At 43.9% G+C, this 22,764-nt stretch overlaps 1 protein-coding gene and 1 pseudogene across 1 annotated transcript; one reads left to right on the top strand and one right to left on the bottom strand.

Annotated features, from left to right (window-relative positions):
• Nucleotides 1–114: 114 nt before the first annotated feature.
• Nucleotides 115–10,299, top strand: LOC115171096 (endoplasmic reticulum protein SC65). Its single transcript, XM_029727599.1, has 7 exons — nucleotides 115–761; nucleotides 6,157–6,306; nucleotides 6,876–7,047; nucleotides 7,166–7,294; nucleotides 7,427–7,572; nucleotides 8,547–8,630; nucleotides 9,448–10,299. Exons 1-7 carry the CDS (start codon nucleotides 294–296, stop codon nucleotides 9,592–9,594), a joined length of 1,296 nt encoding a protein of 431 aa, XP_029583459.1. The 5' UTR covers nucleotides 115–293; the 3' UTR covers nucleotides 9,595–10,299.
• A 3,089-nt stretch (nucleotides 10,300–13,388) lies between these two features.
• The window catches only part of LOC115171094 (disintegrin and metalloproteinase domain-containing protein 11-like), a 25,127-nt pseudogene continuing 15,751 nt past the window's right edge, over nucleotides 13,389–22,764 (bottom strand).

Raw genomic sequence — 22,764 nt, 5'->3', positions numbered from 1 at the left:
AAGTTTTGTTGTATTTTCCCGTAACTTGGTCAATGTTATCCCCAAAATCATGAGGGCGTTATGACCCAGGGGCTAATCTAAACCCGAAATCACTGCCTCCGACTGACTCCCTGTGAAACTCCTGCAGAAGAACCCTGACTTTTCTGTCCCCTCCTCTCCGTCTCTCCAAGCCTGGCCAAGGCTCTGTACGTGCAAACAGACATGACCATTCACCGCTGAAGAAAACCCTGGAGAAATTATCCCGAAATCGTGTTTGGTTGGAGAAACGGAGGGCATGATAGAGAATAAGCATAATGGCCCCTACAAACGTTAAAGAAACCTGGCTTTCATTTTGTTTCTGTGTAGTTTTGGTCGCTCCGCTTCTGGTCGAAGCCCAGTATGAGAAATATAGCTTCAAGAGTTTCCCACATAACGATCTAATGCCACTTGAATCTGCTTATGGACATGCTCTAGAGCAGTATGGAGCGCAGAACTGGAGGGACAGCATCAAGTACCTGGAATTGAGTTTGCGTCTTCACCGGCTCCTGAAAGACAGCGAAGCGTTTTGCAGCCAGAACTGTAGCACTGTCAGTCGGGACAATGATACCCTCTTCGCGGACAGCAGTCTCCGCATCATGCAGCATTTCTTACTCCGAGCTTCGTGCCTTAAAAAGTGCAAAACACACTTTCCAGTGTTTACAGTAGCCTACCCAAAGAGAGATGTTCTGGAAGCTTTTGAAAAGAGGGTACCCTACCGGTACATACAATATGCTTACTACCAGGTGAGATCAAAGAGTTATTCTGCTGGATGGGTGGACATTAAATACATTTAGGGTAAGATATCCAAATAACGGTTTACAAATAACGGTCGACATGGTCACAGTAGTTTTTCCCTTTAGTAGATAATAGGCCTATTTGTAAGAATCTTAGCATATGTGGAATAAATTCTTAATTCTAATATTATCATATTATTGTAACAACCTGTCCTGGTACACCTATTACACGATATGAGTAACTAATGCGTAATAGGACGATATTTACATAGGCTACTGTCATAGCCTGATACTTCGAATGAAATATCATAGTAGCTTGTTTTCCATGAGCAAGACTGTGACACAAGCGTGAAACAAAAAAGTTTTTCGTAGACTTTCCTCAGCCCACCTGTTGAGAATACTGCAAACTCAGTAGTTGAACACACATGCCACGTCTCTCTAACAGCGCCCCGTTAAACGGTCCCCCAATAAGAACAATCGTCTTATTATTTTATACCAAAGCAAACACCACACGTAGGCCTATGATGCAGAATACCAAGCAGGCAAATCAACAGTGTTCCCCGTGGCAAAATAAAGAGGATTTACTTTTGAAGTGAAAGTAAGCCAAACACTCGTGCCATTGGAATGTGCGTAAAATATACGTGTGCAACAATTTCTGCGGCCTGTGCGCACACGTGAGTGTTATAATTGGAATCTTTCCTCAGGCAAGCCTACTCCTCCATTGGAAAGCATCTTCTCAGGTCATCACCTCTGGATGCTCTCATCTGTCTCGATTTTTATTTTTTATTTTTTTATTTGACCTTTATTTAACCAGGTAAGCTAGTTGAGAACAAGTTCTCATTTACAACTGCGACCTGGTCAAGATAAAGCAAAGCAGTGCGACAGAAACAACAACACAGAGTTACACATGGGATAAACAAACATACAGTCAATAACACAGTAGAAAAATGTGCAGATGAAAAGAAAGATGTGCAGATGAGGATGTGCAAGTAGAAATACTGGTGTGCAAAAGAGCAGAAAAACAAAAACAAATATGGGATGAGGTATGTAGTTGGTTGGATGGGCTATTTACAGATGGGCTGTGTACAGCTGCAGCCTGTAAGCTTCTCTGACAGCTGATGCTGTAATGCGTGTATATGGGAGGCGAAGTCAAGTGCAGGAGAGCGGAGTATAATAAACAGGTGCACTTTAATACCGGTTACCAACTGACAGCACATAACACATACAAGTGCCAAAAACACGGTCTATAACAAAAGTGAAGCGCCTGACACTCATCCACGTAACAAATAACATTCACTCACAAATACAACATGGGGAACAGAGGGTTAAATAATAAACCAGTGATTGGTGAGTGAAGCCAGGTGTGATAAGACAAAGACAGAACAAATGGAAAATGAAAAGTGGATCAGCGATGGCTAGAAAGCCAGTGACGTCGACCGCCGAACGCCGCCCGAACAAGGAGAGGGACCGACTTCGGCGGAAGTCGTGACAGATGCTTAAAGTTAGTGAGGGAAAAGTAAGTTTCCAACTTCAGTGATTTTTGCAATTCGTTCCAGTCATTGGCAGCAGAGAACTGGAAGGAAAGGCGGCCAAAGAAGGTGTTGGCTTTCGGGATGACCAGTGAAATATACCTGCTGGAGCGTGTGCTAGGGCTGGGCATTGCTATGGTGACCAGTGAGCTGAGACAAGGCGGAGCTTTACCAAGCAAAGACTTATGACCTGGAGCCAGTGGGTTTGGCGACGAATATGTAGCGAGGACCAGCCAACGAGAGCACACAGGTCACAGTGGTGGGTAGTATATGGGGCTTTGGTGACAAAACGGATGGCACTGTGATAGACTGCATCCAATTTTCTGAGTAGAGTGTTGGAGGCTATTTTGTAAATGACATTGCCGAAGTCAAGGATGGGTAGGATAGTCAGTTTTATGAGGGTATGTTTGGCAGCATGAGTGAAGGAGGCTTTGTTGCAAAATAGGAAGCCAATTCTAGATTTAATTTTGGATTGGAGATGCTTAATATGAGTCTGGAAGGAGAGTTTACAGTCTAGCCAGACATCTAGTTATTTATAGTTGTCCACATATTCTAAGTCCGAACCGTCCAGAGTAGTGATGCTAGTCGGGCAGGCGGGTGTGGTCAGCGATCGGTTGAAGAGCATGCATTTAGTTTTACTAGCATTTAAGAGCAGTTGGAGGCCACGGAAGGAGTGTTGTATGGCATTGAAGCTCGTTTGGAGGTTTGTCATCACAGTGTTCAAAGAAGGGCCAGATGTATACAGAATGGTGTTGTCTGCGTAGAGGTGGATCAAAGAATCACCCGCAGCAAGAGCGACATTAATGATATATACAGAGAAAAGAGTCGGCCCGAGAATTGAACCCTGTGGCACCCCCATAGAGACTGCCAGAGGTCCGGACAACAGGCCCTCCGATTTGACACATTGAACTCTATCTGAGAAGTAGTTAGTGAAGCATGCGAGGCAATCATTAGAGAAACCAAGACTGTTGAGTCTGCCGATAAGAATACGGTGATTGACAGAGTCGAAAGCCTTGGCCAGGTCGATGAAGACTGCTGCACAGTACTGTCTTTTAATCGATGGTGGTTATGATATCGTTGAAGACCTTGAGAGTGGCTGAGGTGCACCCATGACCATCTCGGAAACCGGATTGCATAGCGGAGATGGTACGGTGGGATTCGAAATGGTCGGTGATCTGTTTGTTCACTTGGCTTTCGAAGAGTTTGGAAAGGCAGGGCAGGATGAATATACAGTTGAAGTCAGAAGTTTACATACACTTAGGTTGGAGTCATTAAAACATGTTTTTCAACCACTCCACAAATTTCTTGTTAACAAACTATAGTTTTGGCAAGTCGTTTAGGACATCAACTTTGTGCATGACACAAGTAATTTTTCCAACAATTGTTTACAGACATTATTTCATTTATCATTCACTGTATCACAATTCCAGTGGGTCAGAAGTTTACATACAGTAAGCCGACTGTGCCTTTAAACAGCTTGGAAAATTCCAGAAAATGATGTCATGGCTGTAGAAGCTTCAGATAGGCTAATTGACATCATTTGAGTCAAATGGAGGTATACCTGTGGATGTATTACAAGGCCTACCTTCAAACTCAGTGCCTCTTTGCTTGTAATAATGGGAAAATAAAAAGAAATCAGCCAAGACCCCAGAAAAAGATTTGTAGACCTCCACAAGTCTGGTTCATCCTTGGGAGCAATTTCCAAACGCCTGAAGGTGCCACGTTCATCTGTACAAACAGTAGTACGCAAGTATGAACACCATGGGACCACGCAGCCGTCATACCGCTCAGGAAGGAGACGCGTTCTGTCTTCTAGAGATTAACGTACTTTGGTGCGAAAAGTATGAATCAATCCTAGAACAACAGCAAAGGACCAGGTGAAGATGCTGGAGGAAACAGGTACAAAAGTATCTATATCCACAGTACAATGAGTCCTATATCGACATAACCTGAAAGGCCACTCAGCAAGGAAGAAGCCACTGCTCCAAAACCGCCATAAAAAAGCCAGACTACGGTTTGCAACTGCACATGGGGACAAAGATTGTACTTTTTGGAGAAATGTCCTCTGGCCTGATGAAACAAAAATAGAACAGTCTGGCCATAATGACCATCGTTATGTTTGGAGGAAAAATGGGGATGCTTGCAAGACGAAGAACACCATCCCAACCATGAAGCACGGGGTTGGCAGCATCATGTTGTGAGGGTGCTTTGCTGCAGGAGGGTCTGGTGCACTTCACAAAATAGATGTCCTCATGAGGAAGCAAAATTATGTGGATATATTGAAGCAACATCTCAAGACATCAGTCAGGAAGTTAAAGCTTGGTCGCAAATGGGTCTTCCAAATGGACAATGACCCCAAGCATACTTCCAAAGTTGTGGCAAAATGGCTTAAGGACAACAAAGTCAAGGTATAGGAGTGGCCATCACAAAGCCCTGACCTCAATCCTATAGAAAATTTGTAGGGAGAACTGAAAAAGCGCGTGCAAGCAAGGAGGCCTACAAACCTGACTCAGTTACACCAGCTCTGTCAGGAGGAATGGGCCAAGATTCACCCAACTTATTGTGGGAAGCTTGTGGAAGGCTACCCGAAACGTTTGTCCCAAGTTAAACAATTTAAAGGCAATGCTGCCAAATACTAATTGAGTGTATGTAAACTTCTGACCCACTGGGAATGTGATGAAAGAAATAAAAGCTGAAATAAATCATTCTCTCTACTATTTTTCTGACATTTCACATTCTTAAAATAATGCGGTGATCCTGACTGACCTAAGACAGGGAATTTTTCCTAGGATTAAATGTCAGGAATTGTGAAAAACTGAATTTAAATGTATTTGGCTAAGGTGTATGTAAACTTCCGACTTCAAATGTAGGTCCGTAACAGTTTGGGTCTAGAGTGTCTCCCCCTTTGAAGAGTGGGATGACCGCAGCCGCTTTCCAATCTTTAGGAATCTCAGACGATACGAAAGAGAGTTTGAACAGACTAGTAATAGGGGTTGCAACAATGGCGGCGGATCATTTTAGGAAGAGAGGGGGGTGGGGGAAGCATGGCCAGCCGTAGAGAAATGCTTATTGAAATTCTCGATTATTGTGGATTTATCGGTGGTGACAGTGTTTCCTAGCCTCAGTGCAGTGAGCAGCTGGGAGGAGGTGTTCTTATTCGCCATGTCCCAAAACTTTTTGGAATTAGTGCTGCAAGATGCAAATTTCTGTTTGAAAAAGCTAGCCTTTGCTTTCCTAACTGACTGTGTATATTGGTTCCTGACTTCCCTGAAAAGTTGCATATTGTGGGACTATTCGATGCTATTCACATCCAGACGTTCTCATAGGTGTTCCAGGCACGTGTGTCAGCCAAACGGTGATCTCATGGCTCTGTTAAGAGCATTCTCCAATTTCTTCACTTGTTCAGATATACAGCAGTATTCCAAAAACCCTCCTCCATAAGACTGACCAAGGTCACAGTTTGAATCTATACACCATGGGTTCTTGACAATTGCCAGGCTTAGCTACCACATAGTAATCTTTGAATATAGGCATACAGTATTATTCTTACCGCCAAAAGTGTTGACAGTTGATCATTTCAGCACATGCCTTAAAGCCATATTGAGTCAGTGGCTGTAGCACACCTCTTAGCAGTTGGTGAGGTGATTTGAGGTTAGAAGTCATGCTATTCTCTGAGGACTAACTAGTGTTAGCAAGACCTGCTGCATGCAGAGAACCCCTTGCTTCAGCTAGGCATTCGTTAGAACGAGAGATAGTGTCCATAGACAACGATGACACTAACTACCAGAGAGCCAAGACCGACCAATCAAGACTACTGGACCCTATATGACCATAACAATAATGATGATACATTCTGTATCTCCTCTCTCCCACAGTTAAACAACATAGAGAGGGCCGTGTCAGCGGCCCACACGTTCCTCCAGAAGAACCCGGAAGACCCCTTTATCTCCAAGAACATGAACTACTACAAGACCCTGTTTGAGCTGGACGAGTACCTCATCGACCACGAGGAGCGGCCCTACGAGGTCAGTGTGAGGTCAGCTCACAACCAGCCCCCATACACATCATAACTAGCTCTGATACCCATCGCCTGGCACAGTACTAGAACTAATGAGAATGGCTGTCTAAGAAAAACTTCCAAAAGAACTAATTCGAGATAAAAAGGAGTTGGAGCACTGGAAGTTTTTCTTGGTAAGCCATTCTCATGTTTTTTTTGTCATTGTTGTTTTGCACCCCTCCTTTCCTTTGTTTGCTGAAGCACGAAGTCCCATCTGAACACAGTACTAGAACTATTCATTGAAAATATGTGTTGGTTAGTATGTTATCGATGGCTTTCTCAATCTAAACATGAATGGCGGAGAAACATACTACAGTATTTTTTCACAACTCTGTTTAGAAAAAAGTCTCAGAATAGAATGTCGGTTTGAATTCTATTCAAATGTTGGTTGTTGTTCTGCAACTGCGTGCTATGTCCTGTCCCTTCAGCACATGTCTAGTGTCTCTAACTGTGCTGTCCTTTCTGACCCCTGGCTGTTGTCCTTTCAGCCGATGTCTAGTGTCTCTAACACTTTGATTTGTCCTTTCTGTACTCCAGCCTGTGTTCCTGAAGGCTGTGAAATTGTATAACTCTGGAGATTTCAGCGCCAGTGCTCGGGACATGGAGCAGGCCACTACGGAGTACCTCAAAATGTACGACCTCTGCCTGGCAGGCTGCGAAGGGTCATATGAGGTCACAGAGTACAAAGACTTTTACCCTACACTGGCAGGTGAGTGTCTGACAAACCCCCATCTACTCATGGTCCCTATTGAGAGGGCAGAGACTCTGGTCATAGCAGTATAATCTCTCTCTCTCTCTCTCTCTCGTTCTCTCTCTCGTTCTCTCAGATCTCTACACAGAAGTTCTGAAGTGTAAAGTGAAGTGTGAGGAGAACCTGATGCCCAACGTCGGTGGTTTCTTTGTGGAAAAGTTTGTGGCTACCATGTACCACTACCTCCAGTTTGCTTACTATAAACGTAAGGACATGAAAGTGTCACACCTCAATAGAGCTCCGAACTCTACTGCACTTGCATTTCATGACCAAAATAGTACAGCAACTATTCAAGTTGTTACGCGGTTGTCAGATGACCCACCCTCCTTCTGTGCAGTGAACGACGTGCGTAACGCTGCTCCGTGTGCGGCCAGCTACATGCTGTTTGACGCTAACGATCAGGTGATGCAGCAGAACATGGTGTACTACCGCTTCTACCGAGAACAGTGGGGCCTGGAGGAGACGCACTTCCTGCCTCGCCCGGTGAGTAACCAGATTATTTCATATAACCTTGACGCCCAACTCAGCATCCCGATGTGCCCTGTCAAGACTTAACATGTCATTTCTGATTAATATGAACCATCATCTAGAACAGTGGTATTCAAAGTCAGGGACGCGACCCTGGGAACCGCAGTGGGATGGCCAATTTTTGTTGTTGTTCTATGGGACAATATACAAACGTTTTGGAGAAAGATAATGGAGAAAGGGGAAAAAAATATTGAGTAAATGTATTTATTGGTTTCTTTTCATTTTGGTAAGAGATGAAAATGCAATGAATTAAAGGTTATTTGTTGATGTAAAAATCAAAATGTACAGATTTTGGGGTGGGATCCCCATAAATTCTGGCGGAAAAAAATGGGGCTCTGGCTGAAGAAGTTTGAATACCACTGATCTAGAATTATGGTAATAAACTTTACCCAGATTAACCTCATTCCTGAACCTGATTCCAAACAAGATGTGTAATAGTTTCAGATTTGGGGTATGGTCTAGCTGTTGTTTCCTTACTAAAATATGCTATGGAGCACCACAGCTCCACAAAGAAACAAGGAAAGGAAAGCTGTAACATATAGCTATGGTGTGAACACCAACTCCCTACAAAGGTGGTCAATTCAAATATTTTATATTCAAATGAAAAAGGATTAGGTCCTATAATTTCTTGGTTATGCCCTACCAGTACAGCACTTACAGCAGCTGCAACGCCATCAATTAAATAAAACCAACAAAGCTCCCTGAAACGTATAGGCCTTTTTGAAACTGTGATCATTTCAAATGGAGTTAGTGGTACTGTAGATACTCCATGATATGCTAACTGGAGGGAAAATGAGCATTAAAATAAAAGGGAAACAACATGAAATGTTTCGTCTTCTAGAGCTAAAACCAATTTTGAACTGTAGCTTTGTGTTCTCCTTGCATCTTGAGTCAACCAATGATATTGACGCACCACGTTTGTTGTGCAGGAGGCACTGAGGTACTTTAACCAAACGACCAAGCAGAGGGAAATGCTGGAGTTTGCACTGAATTACCTACAGACAGATGATGAGGTAAGGCTTGCCTGCAAAGGGGTGGAGATGGAAGTAACAGAGGAAACCAGTTTTTATGTGCAGGACAAATTCTGGACAGAAGCACCAAACTCAGAAGTAACAAACTGTAATAAATTGGCTGGTTCGCTTCAAATCTGGCGAGAATTTGGTTCTGGGCTGCTGAGAATATTTCCAATGTGCAAAACAATTTTTGGGTACAGTAGCTAGTATGCTATTTTGTTTTGTGGGAGGTGACTGAAAAATGAGCAGCAAAGTGTTTGAATCAACTAGGTGGAAAGAAGTGGGGGTAAGGGACCAGTCAATCACAGTGTTTACTTTGATTCTGATTCTGACTACAGGGGATCTATGAGGGAGACTACTGTAGAGAGAGTGGGATGGATAGAGGTTGAAAGAGGGTCAGTAGCTGGAAGGGAGAGAAATGGAGAGAGAGAGATTGAGATTGAAAGGGAGGGGCGTTGTGTTTTCCGACAGTGGAGTGAGGTATGTAGCTGGGAGGTGTCGGCCTCTGAGGCACTGCCACATGCGTTTTTCTCTGGTCTGCCCCTCCCAGCTAACCACACAGCCTCAGCTTAGACCTGAGAGGGGGGAGGAGGACAGAGAAGGAGAAAGAGAGGGAGAGATAATTACAGCATGCGCTAGTAGTGAGAGATTCAAAGGGAGAGAAAATAAGAAGCAAGAGAAAGGCAAAGAAAGTGTGAGAACGATAACAACATGTGTTAGAAATATATCCCTGAGATGTCTGCCAAGTGAAATCAAGCCTCACCTTGAAGTGTAGAGGTTTTGTATGTCTCTAACTCAGTGTTGTGTTCCTTGGCAGGATGTGGTGAGTCCAGAGGAGGTGGCTGCTCCCTCGGCCCCCCCTGACGCTGAGTTTGAGGGGATAGGAGATTACGAGGAGTCCTTCGTAGCAGACTGGTGGCAGGAACCCAAAACCAAGGGGGACGCTGGGGAACCTGCAGCCTGACCCCAAACACCAACTCCGCCATGAACACCACCCCTCCCCCAAACAGAACACTTCTCAAATCCTCTCTCAAAGAATATGGACAGCCCTGCAGAGCCAGACCCCATCCAGAAATGCCAGCATACTATATTTAGCACACCCCACGCATTAAATTGTTCCATGGTGTATATACACAAACACACACAGACACATCATTTCCCAGCTTAAGGAACACAAAAGGGAGAATTTACATTGCCAGTTGCACACAGTTCCACCATTAGCAAGATCACACAAACACCCACCCACACAGGACTTATTGAAGGTCAGAGCTGTCCATGTCTGAACTGAAAGCTGAATTGTGCATCTGTTTTGGCATAAGGAAAGGGAAAAGAAAAGGGAAAGGAGGATACTTAGTCAGTTGTACAACTGAATGCCTTCAACTGAAATGTGTCTTCCGCATTTAACCCAACCCCTGGAAAGGTGTATTATAATTGTTAATACTGTATGACTGTTGTTGTTGTTACCTTTCTTATTGAATGAAATGATTTGCCTTTGTGCCATAGCCCTGGTAATATGGCACTGATCTATGCCTTCTGTCAATATCTAGGATGTTTGATGTTGAATTCTGACCTATTGGAGGTGTTTTTTGTGGGTCCAGTGGTAAGATAAAAATCCACACAAAATTCTAAGTGAACAAAGTGTGGAATAAAGTGACATATTATTTTAGTACATCGCTGTTATTGTCTCTTTCAGAAAATCCATTGCAGTACAGACATACAGTATAATGGAAACTTACTTATGCCATCCTTAGGATGTGTTTACACAGGCAGCCCAATGCTGATCTTATGCCCAATTATTGGTGGTATTATTTGAGATACTCTAAGGAGGTAGGGTTTGAGACGTGGTTTTCAGACCTCAACTCGGTTTGGGGTGTAGGGTTTGAGCGTAGCCTGAAGGTAGGGAGGGGCAGTTCCTCTTGCTGCTTCGTAGGAAAGCACCATGGTCTTGTAGTGGATGTGACCTTTGACTGGAAGCCAGTGGGGTGTGCAGAGGAGCGGGTGACATGGAAGGATTTGGGAAGGTTGAACACCAGGCGAGGTGCAGCGTTCTGGATGAGTTGCAGGGGTTTGATGGCACAAGCTGGGAGCTGTCAACCGTGAGAGGTCTTGGGAGTGTGCAGCTTGCAGCTTGCAGAGAGGAGTGTGGATCACAGTCATTCCACATCTTCATTCAAGAGAACATTTAATGAGGTGCAATGAAGTCTGAAACTAGAAATACATCTAATGGAAAAGAAAAATGTGTTAGTCAAAAATGTAAATGTATAATCATTGGCCAAGTTCAAGAACATCGAATACAAGGCAATGTACACTTTTTCCTAGTCTCTTGAAGTTTCCCTTTAAGAATCTTATATAGAGAATCACATTTAGGCAGTAGTTACTGGATTTAGTTATTCTAAACAATAATTAAACACACTGAGCAAAGTACATACATCTTGGCCTCAGATAATGACTCCATTGTCATAGCATCCCAGATATATTCACGCAATGGAACCAGAGGAAATAAATACTTTTTACTTTTAGATTTTATTTCCCCTTCATTTCAATTCATCTACATTGCTTATTTCAATTTGTCTACTTAAAAAGATAGTGTTTAAAAATATGGGATATAACTTGTTTCTTTTTCTCTGCTTCCTAAATTCAAAACACAAGCAAACTGGCCACCATCTAAAGATTGTACATATTCTGTACATATGGTGAAGAAATATAGTGCATCTGCCATAGTGCAGAATTCAGCTGAATCAAACAGACCTCTCCATACACCTAGTGTACCAGACCCCAGGTTGTGTCCTAAATGGTACCCAATTACCTACGTAGTGCACTACTTTTCACCAGCAGAGCACTAAGGGCCCTGGTCAATAGTAATGCACCTCATCTCATCACATTTCCACTGAGGAGCTGTCCTGGGGTCATTTCAAACTCACTGTGTTAAAGCATCATCAGCATAAGGCTCAGAGCCTATCAACAAGTGTCCAATATTTAGATGGCATTTAGATTGACAGCTGCAATGATAGATAGATAGATGGCCAGATTGCTAGCTTACTAGGCAGTGTACCTGCTAGACAGATAGATGGACAGCTAGGAATGGCTTAAAGGAGATGGACAGTTGTATGGCAGGAGACAGATAGATACTTAGTTGAAACAGATAAAACGAATCAATATTAACATTGAATTTTAAAACAATTCCATACAGTGTATTCAACATTCAGTATTATCTTCTTGTACATACTGTATATACAAATAGATGTGCATATGTGTTCTCACATTCTGTAGGCTAGTGCTCGTTTAAGTTGGTTGTTACATATTCAATACAAACCATTTGTTTGTTAGTGTGCTGCCATTGGCTCCCGAGCACAAAGCCAGGCAACAGAAAGATAACTATTTCTAGAAGTAAAAATCTATAAACTATCTACCAGTGTTATTGGCAGGAGTGTCACGGTGAACAAGGGCATAACTGTCCCAAACACAACACGTACCTTTCTCATTCACCTGCTCTCTTCCTCACTCAATCTCTCTCACACACGCACACACACACATCATTTTCAGGAATCTGGTTTTCCAGGAATCCTGGTTGGAGGATTCCATATTTCCCTGCTTATTCCTTCACAATTCCGGGAATCTTCCTACCATGATATCAGGAAAACTTGGCAATATTGGGAATACCCCCCACACACACACACACACACACACACACACACACACACACACACACACACACACACACACACACACACACACACACACACACACACACACACACACACACACACACACACACACAGTTTCAACCTCCTTTACCATACACACTTTGGGCCTCTTAAGAAGGTGGTGAATAGAATACAGACACATACAGACAGGCTCTGTTAACTAACACTATGTGGAATGTTGTGTTGGTAGATCTACGGTTGAAAACACTGAGTTACGGTCTCTGCTGCATTTTAAATATGATCCCAAAACCATAGGGTCTAACTCCCCCTTCCTACATCTCAACACATCTCAACAGACAGGGACAAATAATTAACAATCAACATAAACCCTAAATCAGTCCATGATGTTTTGAATGGTCTACTGATTTTGTTTCATAGTCATTCTCACAATAAGTTCTTCTTTCTTTGGAAATGGCCTGTACACAACACGTCCAATACAGGACTCTTCTTGGGTCACATCCGTGTTGTTGTAACTAGATAATGTCTGAATCTGGGTTGTCATCCAGTCACTTGACATGGCCTCTCTGAAAGGGGCAGTTCAACTGATCCAATGGCCACTTGAGTCTTTGATCAATATTTGTTTTTCTGTGCTTCCTTGACAACATGATTTAAATTGTTTTTCAGATGGCAGGTCTGGGCCAGTCCAGCATTCTCAAACAGCGGCCAGAAGTGTGTTTCAAGACAAGCATTGGAAAGACATGTCTGATACTGAATTTTTCCACTGTTGACATGTTCTTCATTGGACTATCGTAAGCGAAAGGAAAGGGAACTACAGTACGCAGACACCGAAGTTCATACTACTTAGTCGCTGGAAAGGAGGAAGACCCTGACGCCCCTCTAGGGACCAACAACAACCTTCTCATTCTGTCCATGGCAAAGACTTTATCCTGATTGGATAATATAATTGGCTGGTATGCAATGTGGGAGGTGCTACACTGGCCAGGAGGGGCCGGAGATAGACAGGTGGACAGACAGGAAGTGGACAGGAGAGGAGACGTTAACAGAAGAGGTCTGGAGAGGTTTGGGACAGGAGTGGAAGACTTGTTCTTTTTCCCTCTTCTCCGACTTGGAAACATCACAGAGTGATTGAAAGACAGGAGCAGACAGACAAAGACAGACGGACAGACATCTTATCCTCCTCCAGATCTGGAAAGAAAGGAAACAGTGTGAGAGACTAAAAGTTGTAAGGCTGTAAATAAGTTGAGCAGTTGACAGAAGGTGTTGTAGGACTTGGTGTGAGGAGCGTCAACAAGACATGAAATGGAACTGAAAGAAAACTGCATTCTGGGTGGAACAGGTCATGAGGTGGAGAAGACAAAGGCTGAGACTGATGCCAGAGTTTTTCTGTGCTATATGGGATTAGGTCAGAGGAGGAATGAGGTTTAAGGTCAGAGGTGGGATGATGTCTGATGGGGGTCTGAGGCCATGCTGTGAAGAGCTATGGGATGAGGAGGGGGGGATGTCACCCTGCAGTGTCAGGGGCTAGGTCATACCTTCCTCTTCGGATATTCCTTCAAACAGGAAGGAGGAGGAGCAACACATTGGGAGAGGAGACACGAGGAGAGGAGAAACATCAGTTACAGTAAGAGACAATGAAAGCTCAACAACAGTAGATACTGGATAGTCATAACAAAGGCATTTCAAAGTCATGGTATAGTGCCTTGCAAAAGTATTCATCAACCCTTAAAATGGATTTAACTGTCATTCTTTTGTCAACAATCTACACAAAATACTCTGTAATGTCAAAGTGGAAGAAATAGTTCATAAAAAAGGTTAATAGAAAATGTAATAACTAAAATATAGTCGTTGCATAAGTATTCAGCTCCCTGAGTCAATACATGTTAGAAACACATTTGGCAGCGTTTACAGCTGTGAGTCTTTACACACCTGTATTGTGAAATATTAGCCCATTATTCTTTTCATTTTTATTCAAGCTCTGTCAAGATGTTGGGGATCATGGCTAGACAGCAATTGTCAAGATTCCTGGCCACTCAGGAAAGTTCACTGTCTTCTTGGTAATCAACTCTAGTGTAGATTTGCCCTTGTGTTGTAGCTTATTGTCCTGCTGAAAGGTGAATTCCTATCCCAGTGTCTGGTGTAAAGCAGACTGAATCAGGTTTTCCTCTAGGATTTTGCCTGTGCTTAGCTCCATCCCGTTTCTTTTAATCCTGAAAAACTCACCAGTATCCATACCATGATGCAGCCACCACCATGCTTGAAAATAAGGAGGCAGTTGGTTACTCAGTGATGTGTTGTGTTGGATTTGCCCCAAACATAAGGCTTTGCATTTAGGCCAAAAAGCGCATTCCTTTGCAGTATTACTTCAGTGCCTTGTTACATACAAGATGCATGTTTTGGAATATTTTTGATTCTGTATATTTGTATTCTTTTCATTCTGTCATTTAGGTCAGTATTGTCAGTATTTCTCCCATCATAGCCATTGAACTCTGTAACTGTTTTAAAATCACCAATGGCCTCATGGTAACATCCCTGAGCAGTTTCATTCCTGTCTTGTAGCTCAGGTCAGAAGGACGACTGTATCTTTGATGTGTCTGGGTGATTTAATACATCATCCACAGCATAATTATTAACTTGACCATGCCTAAAGAGATTTTCAATGTCTGTTTTTTTTGTTATTGTTTGTTATTTGTTATTGTTTGTTATTTGTAATTTGTTATTGTTACACATCCACCAATCACTGCCCTTCTTTATGAGGCTTTCGAAAAGCTCCCTGGTCTTTGTAGTTCAATCTGTGCTTGAAATTCAATATTTTACTGAGGGATAATACATACATATGTGGTATGTATGGGGGACAGAGGAAGGGTTAGTCGTTCAAAAATCATGCCAACCCCTATTATTTCACACAGAGTGAGTCCTAGTAACTTAAGTGATTTGTTAAGCCACATTTTACTCCTGAACTCATTTAGGCTTGCCTAAACAAAGGGCTTGGATACTTATGCAAGAACTAGATTTTATTACATTTCTATAAATCATATTTTTAATTTTTTTATTCTTCCACTTTGACATTAGAATATTTTGAGTAGACTGATGACCAAAAATTACAATCAAATCAATTTTAATCCCACTTTGTAACACAATAACATTTGAAGAAATTCAAGGGGTCTGAATAGTTTTGCAAGGCACTGTATAAAGCCTATTCAAAGTGGTGTAGTAGCCCGTGTTCTCCCACTGCTCACTCCGACTACAAGAAGTCCAGAGTTTTTACACTTTTTTTCATACTCAAAATAATTATGTTGTAATTAGGGCTGGCACAATTACCGTATAATCGTGTAACTGACGATTATGGATGAAGGCCCTCATGAAATGAAATAACCGTCATAACCATTTTTTTGTGTGTATGTGTGTGTGGAACGAACAGCTAGCTGACTGAAGGATGGCCGGGGATTCGTGCGGTAGAGTCCGTTTCCGCAGTATCGTGGGCTCTTAACAACGTGATGAAACGTTGTTTCAACGTGACGGAACAAGCAAGGCGTTGTAGCAAACAAGTCTTTGGTTGCCTAGGCAACTCCCGCTTCCCTGCAGCAGCACAGCACATGCAGTCAGGAGCGGAGGAGAAAACGTGCGGTTTAAAAAACGATTATGACGGTGACTGCGGTCATTTAGCTGACTAATAACCGTCATCCAAAATTCCATGACCGTCACAGCCGTTGTTGTAATAAACACATTTTCTTGTTTGTTCAAATGAGTGTAAAGCTTACCACTACAAGAAGATATCGTAGAAGATATTTAACCGACCACATAAATATTGACACAGATCATGCACACATGCACACACAACTACCTCTGTCCCCAAAAGGATTACTCATTATTCCCAGCAAAATATGAACTGTTTGGAGAAATGGATCAAGCAAATTAATTTTGATGAACCAGACAAAGAAATGTAACACAGATTTGATCATTCTTGATGCATGTGATGACAGGGAAGTGGTATAATCCTTTGGTTCAGAGACTAAGGAGTGAACAGGAATTAGCAGGCCAGGCATGCACACAGCTAGGGCTCTACAGAGACAGCCACTGCAGCGAGGGCACTTTGGTCAGGGCACAACTGAGTGGGCATTACTGAGCGGACACTACTTTAAAGATACTCCAAATGAAGAGCTGCACCAAGGAGAGGCATCAAAGAATGAACACTGCACAGGAGGCTTCAAAGAGAACCACAACAGTTTGGGAACTTCATAGGAGACTATAGGGGAACTGTCCACTCCTGTCCCTGGCAGGAGAGCTGGGTTGGAGCCAGTCTGAAGGTGTGAAGGGGAGGAGGTCGTCAGGGTTCAATTCTACTAGATCTTACAGAGTGAAGTATCAGAGGTACCAGCCCGATACTGATACTTAATAATTCCATATGTTTCAAAGCAACTGGATGGTGAACTCAACCCATGTGTCCCCACCGTCGGGGGGGCAATGAGTTGCAAAGTGGGTGAAGTCGTTTTTTTGGAGGGGTGTGAGTGGGGGCCTTGGGGAGAAGCAGACAGGTACACAGAGGCATGCCAGAACTCTTACTTAAATCCCCATCCTGTCCCCCCTAGGACTATAGCTGCCAGAAGAATAGCACCTGCGATGGACCCTATTATGATATTGGTGCCACTGGGACCTGCGCAGAGGAAGGAGGGAGGGAGGGGTGCGGAGGGGAACACAACAAAACCACCAAAAACACACGTCAGAGGACAGCATCAACACTGCACATCAACAACATCAACATCCGGAGAGAGAGAGAGAGAGAGAGAGAGAGAGAGAGAGAGAGAGAGAGAGAGAGAGAGGAGACGGGGAGGAGAGAGAGAGATGGCGGAGGGGGATAGAGTGGAGAAGATGGAGAGGAGAGAGGAGAGCGCGAGTATGAGAGAGGAGAGAGAGGAGAGAGATGAGATAGAGATAAGAGATGTGGAGATGAGAGAGAGAGAGAAAGGATGGGGGGGGGACGCGTGGGAGAGCGAGGGGAGATCAGGGAGGCGACAGTTAAGAAAGGAGGGTGTTTTTATTACTTCTTTCTCATCCCCCTCTCTTGCTCTTTCAGCTGGACACCCTCTTGCTTAGGATGGGTTTGGTTTTTTGGGGCCTATGAGAGCCCTATGAGCCCTGTGTCAATGGAAAGGGAAAGGGGATACCTAGTCAGTTGCACAACTGAATGTATTCAACCGAAATGTGCCTTCCGCATTTAACCCAACCCCTCTGAATCAGATACAGACTGTAAGACAGGAAGGAAGACACTTGAAGATAGAAGCCAGGTGCCTGTAACTTACAGAAACACCCACACAAACACACAGACACACACATACAGTATATGCACACATGTACACATTCAGCAAATGCATTCTCACACTAACTCACTCACACATGTAGACACAAAGTCAGTCAGTTTCCCTGACTTTACTCCACTGCCCTTTCACCCAAAGCATGACTAAGGCAATAGCTATCGGAAAAGCTAGACTATAGATACCCTTTACTCCATATATGTACACAAAGAGATAAAGTGATGGTAGACAGACAATGAGAGGGATACGAGGAGAACAGGCAGACAAACAGACAGAGAGACAGAGAGACAGAGACACACACACACAGACAGACAGAGGAGCTTTGGACCTTTCTTCTCCGTGTTGGCAGGCGGCGTTGGGTCAGGGATGGGGTCAAAGACACTGCAGTCCTTCCCGGTGTAGTCCCTGTCACAGATACACTTTACCTCGTTACTACATGTCTGAGAGAGAGAGAGAAACAGACAGATTCAAACAAAGGAGAACAGCAATTGGCACAGTAGTCAAGTAGACAGCGTTTACTTTTGAAAACACAAACCCAACAAGCTAACATCCCTCTATTTAAATGCAGGCATGTGTGGTGGGGTGGTCCCTGTGTGCCTCCTCACCCCGTGGTCAGAGCAGGTGCGTCCCAACGTGGAGCCGGAGCAGGTGCTGAGGTTGAAGGCTGCCACGGGGAGACAGCGGCGCTCCAGACACATCATGTTGGGGCCGCACGGCGTACCATCCTCCACGTAGCCCAGGTCTGACCCGTCCTCCAGCAGGACATGGCCCCCTCTGGACACACAGACGGGAGAGGAGGAAGAGTAGAGAGGAGATGACAAAAAAGAGGGGAGAAACGTGGAGGAGAGGGAGGGAGAAGAGGAGGACGAGGAGGAGGAGGAGGAGGAGGAGGGAGAGGAGGAGGGAGAGAAGGAGGAGGAGTTGAGAGGAGGGGGAGAGGCGACGAGGGATAAATTAATCAATTAATCTATTCTGATCAATCTATGAAAGCCTCCCAAACACAAACAATAAAGGGGTAGGAAGGTACAACTCACCGGCAGTCCAGGTACTTGTTCTGGTGGTATATTGTAAGGCTGGTCACTTCCCCTCCAGATTCCCAAACTTTGGCTTCACCGTCATATTGATACAGAACAGGAAACCACAAAGCACATCCCTGAGAGAACGAGAAAGAGAGAGAGGGAGAAAGAGAGAAAGAGAGAGAGAGAATGGGAGAGTGAGAGAGAGAGGCGAGAGAGTGAGGGGGGAGAGCAAGAGAGAGAGAGAGAGGGGGGGAGAAAGAGAGCGAGAGAGAGAGGGGGAGAGAGAGAGAGGGGGGGAGAGAGAGAGAGAGAGAGAGGAAATAAGATGGGGGAGAGAGAGAGAGAGAGAGAGGAAATAAGATGGGGGAGAGAGAGAGAGAGATAGAGAGAGGTAGAGAGGGGGGAGAGAGAGAGAGAGAGCGAGAGAGAGAGAGGAAATAAGATGGGGGAGAAAAACATTAAGAATAATAATAAATAAAACTCCGGTCATGTCTATTGTGTAATAATGAGAGTGATAAGTCATGTGATAGAAGGCTCACGGCTTGTTGCACTGCAGCCATCCCTGGCCCTCAGGACTCTGCCCACAGTTGCCCTTCTCTGTGCCCTCTGCATTCAGCTTCTCATAGCAGAAGCGGTCTGCTGAATCTGAGACAGCACACACATGACACAACACACATTAGATCCATATCACCACCATCTGTAACTCAGATGAAGTTCCATATCAGTCCACAAGATGGCATAGGACTGTCATGGGCATAGCCATAGAAACAATACCAATACATGACTACTGGCAAGTGAGTAATTCAGGGGTGTGAAAGACATTAAAGAAATGAATGAATCATTAATACTTACTGTAGCCCCAAAGTCCCTTACACTGGCCATCTAGAGTCCTGCACCGACCACTATAACAACGACCCTGAGCGAGAGACAGAGAGAGAAAGAGAGAAAGAGAGAGAGGAGAGAGAGAGAAAGGAGAGAGAGAGAGAGAGAGAGAGAGAGAGAGGAGAGAGAGAGAGAGAGAGAGAGAGAGGAGAAGAGAGAGCCAGAGAGAGAGAGAGAGAAAGAGCAAGAGAGGGAGGGAGAGAGAGAAAGCAAGAGATGGAGGGAGAGAGAGCGTGCGAGAGAGAAAGAGAGAGAGAGCAAGAGATGGAGGGGGAGAGAGAGAGAGAGAGAGAGAGAGAGAGAGGAGAAGAGAGAGCCAGATAGAGAAAAAGAGCAAAAGAGGGAGGGAGAGAGAGAAAGCAAGAGAGGGAGGGAGATAGAGAACGCAAGAAAGGGAGGAGAGAGAGAGAGAGAAAAGAGATGGAGGGAGAGAGAGCGCGAGAGAGAGAGAGAGCAAGAGATGGAGGGAGAGAGAGCGAGAGAGTGAGAGAGCGAGAGAGCGAGAGAGAGGGGGGGACAGGAAGATGAAAACAAAAGATAGCAGCAGGACAGACATATCTCAACACACTGACTGCAGAGCAAAACCCCATTCAAACAAAGGTGTGCCTTACCTGACTACTGTCACACATGTATCCATCCAGCTTGTGCACATTATGAGGGCACTGCAACAGGAGAAAATGACATACAGTATGGTTTACTCCAGACCAACACATGCTCCCCAATCTCCCAACATGCACCAGGGTAATAGTGTAGTGTAGAGTACAGTACCTGGCTGGAGTCTCCTGTGCAGCTCTCTGGGATGTCACAGTCATTCACAGCCTGTCTGCAAACCGCTCCTCTCAGCTCATACTGACACACAAGAACACAAGAATGACCTCTTCCTGTCAAGAGAGGTGGACCGTGTAGTAGCACCAACAGACTCTTAATAGTCAAGATCGGATGATTTCATTATGAAAACTGTGTGTGATTCTTAATAAAAAACGTTTGGTAATTAAATGTTTGGTAATGAATGAGTTAAATACTGAAGAGGCACTGGCCTCCATAGGGTGGACTAGCTAGTGTGATGAGTAATATGTAAATGAAGCGGTGGTGGTAGTGGAGTAGAGGGACTCACCCTGCACCCACTGCAGCACAGTCCACTACTGCACATGGCATCATGGGTCAGGGTACACTTCTTACAGCACGCCCCTCCACTACGGGCACACTCCTACAGACAAACACACACAGTCACTGAGACTGTTCCTCATACCAACATAACCCTCTAGTATCCCCATGACAGTGTCTGTCTCAAATGGAACCCTAGTACCTTTATAGTGCTCTGCTTTTAACCAGGGCCCATAGGGCTTTTAACCAGGGCCCAGACAGAAGCTCCATTCATACTGGGGGGTTCTGGTTCCTCATCATTACAGATCCTTAGGGCTAGGCCCCCTTTTTTCTCCACTTCCTGTCTGAATGACGTGCCCAAAGTAAACTGCCTGTTGCTCAGGCCCTGAAGCCAAGATATGCATATAATTGGTACCATTGGAAAGAAAACACTTTGAAGTTTGAAGAAATGTTAAAATAATGTAGGAGAATATAACACAATAGATATGGTAGGAGGAAATCCAAAGAAAACCAAGCGAAAATCTTTTGTTTTGAGAGACCATCCTATTAGAAATGCAAGAGTAAGGTCATATTGAAAATTAGCTCCCTGTATGCAATTCCTATGGCTTCCACAGGGTGTCAGCAGTCTATGTTCAAGGTTTCAGGCTTGTAACTTCAAAAACAAATAAGAAATATCAGTTTTAGTAGTGGGACACAGTCTTGGAAATTCGTGTTTGCGAGCGCCATGAAGACATTACGCACCTGCTAAAATCGGTTTCCTATTGAACATACTTCTTTCCAAAATAAATATTATAGTTTGATTACATTTTTGGGTATCTGAGGTGTAAATAGAAACATATTTTGACTTGTTGAAACAAAGTTTAGGGGTAGATTTTTGGATTCCTTTCTCTGCATGTTGAACGAGTGGATTACTCAAATCGATGGCGCCAACTAAACTGACTTTTTGGGATATAAAGAAGGATTTTATCTAACAAAACGTCACTACATGTTATATATATATATATGTACATAAATGTTTAAAATCCATAATATTTATGATTCTTTTTTTGAATTGAAAGATTTATTAGAGACCCTCACCAGCTGAGACCCACAGTCACACTCCTCCCCTGTCTCCACAAAGCCGTTCCCACACTCAGGAGGGTCCAACAGCTGATCGAGAGACGGAGGGATAGAGGGAGAGGAGAACAGATGGAGGGAGAGACAATAGACAAGTAGGATGGGAGGACGAAAAGAGGGGAAGAAGGGAAAAGAGAAGGTCGTAAAGAAGAGGAAGAGAGAGATAATCAAGGATGGGCACAGTATGTAAATATCTAATATGGAGAAATGAGGACATTGGGATAATTAATTAGGCTATATATAACAGCGCTCCTGGGACCTTCAGCTTACACTCCACTCCCCACTAGAACATCAGGCTAGGCCAGCCTCCCACATCCCTCACCCACACCAACCTCACCTTGTTGGGCTTGTTGAAGAGGCAGCTCCCGCCCCCCTGGAGCAAGAACTGGATGTACTCATCAACACTGCAGCGAGAGAACTTTCTGGGCAGGTAATATCTGTACACACAAAAGAAGCACACACACACATACACAGATGCAGGGAGAGAGAGAGAAAAGAGAGCGAGAGATAAAATGGTCAAAGCCAATGATAGTGTGTTTTTTCCCAAAATGAAGTGCCAAATCAAATGTGACCATTTTTTTCCGCAATTTTGCAATCTGACTCAAATGTTACCATCTGTGGTAAAAAAAACCCTGCTAATTGTAGTAGATGAATTTGACAATAGCTTGACAATAGCTTATCAAATCACCATTGTACCATCTGGTATTGAATAAGCCGAAGCCAAACGCTTCTGAGCACATTGTGTGTTCTGTAGACTGATGTACTGTATGTACAGTATATGTAGTCCTAAATTCAATATTTACCCAGTGTCTTCCATGATACAACCAAGCCAAGAATCAGGACATCTGCAGTCTCCTGAGAGAGACGGAGAGGGAGGGAAAAGAAGAAAAGGAGGGCGAAAACATGAGATGGTTAATGACATTCATCTTGACTAGAAGGAATTTACATTTATTCACTGAGGTAAATCCTTGAGAAAATAATAAAACATTTCACAAGTAAGTTTGAAATAAAGTCAATCCATCACTTGCTGTGCCACTCC

This window comes from Salmo trutta, chromosome 32, assembly GCF_901001165.1.
Source record: "Salmo trutta chromosome 32, fSalTru1.1, whole genome shotgun sequence".
In the NCBI taxonomy this organism is placed as follows: Eukaryota; Metazoa; Chordata; class Actinopteri; order Salmoniformes; family Salmonidae; genus Salmo; species Salmo trutta.
Note: the sequence above shows the minus strand (reverse complement) of the source record. Positions and strands in the feature narration are given on the sequence as shown.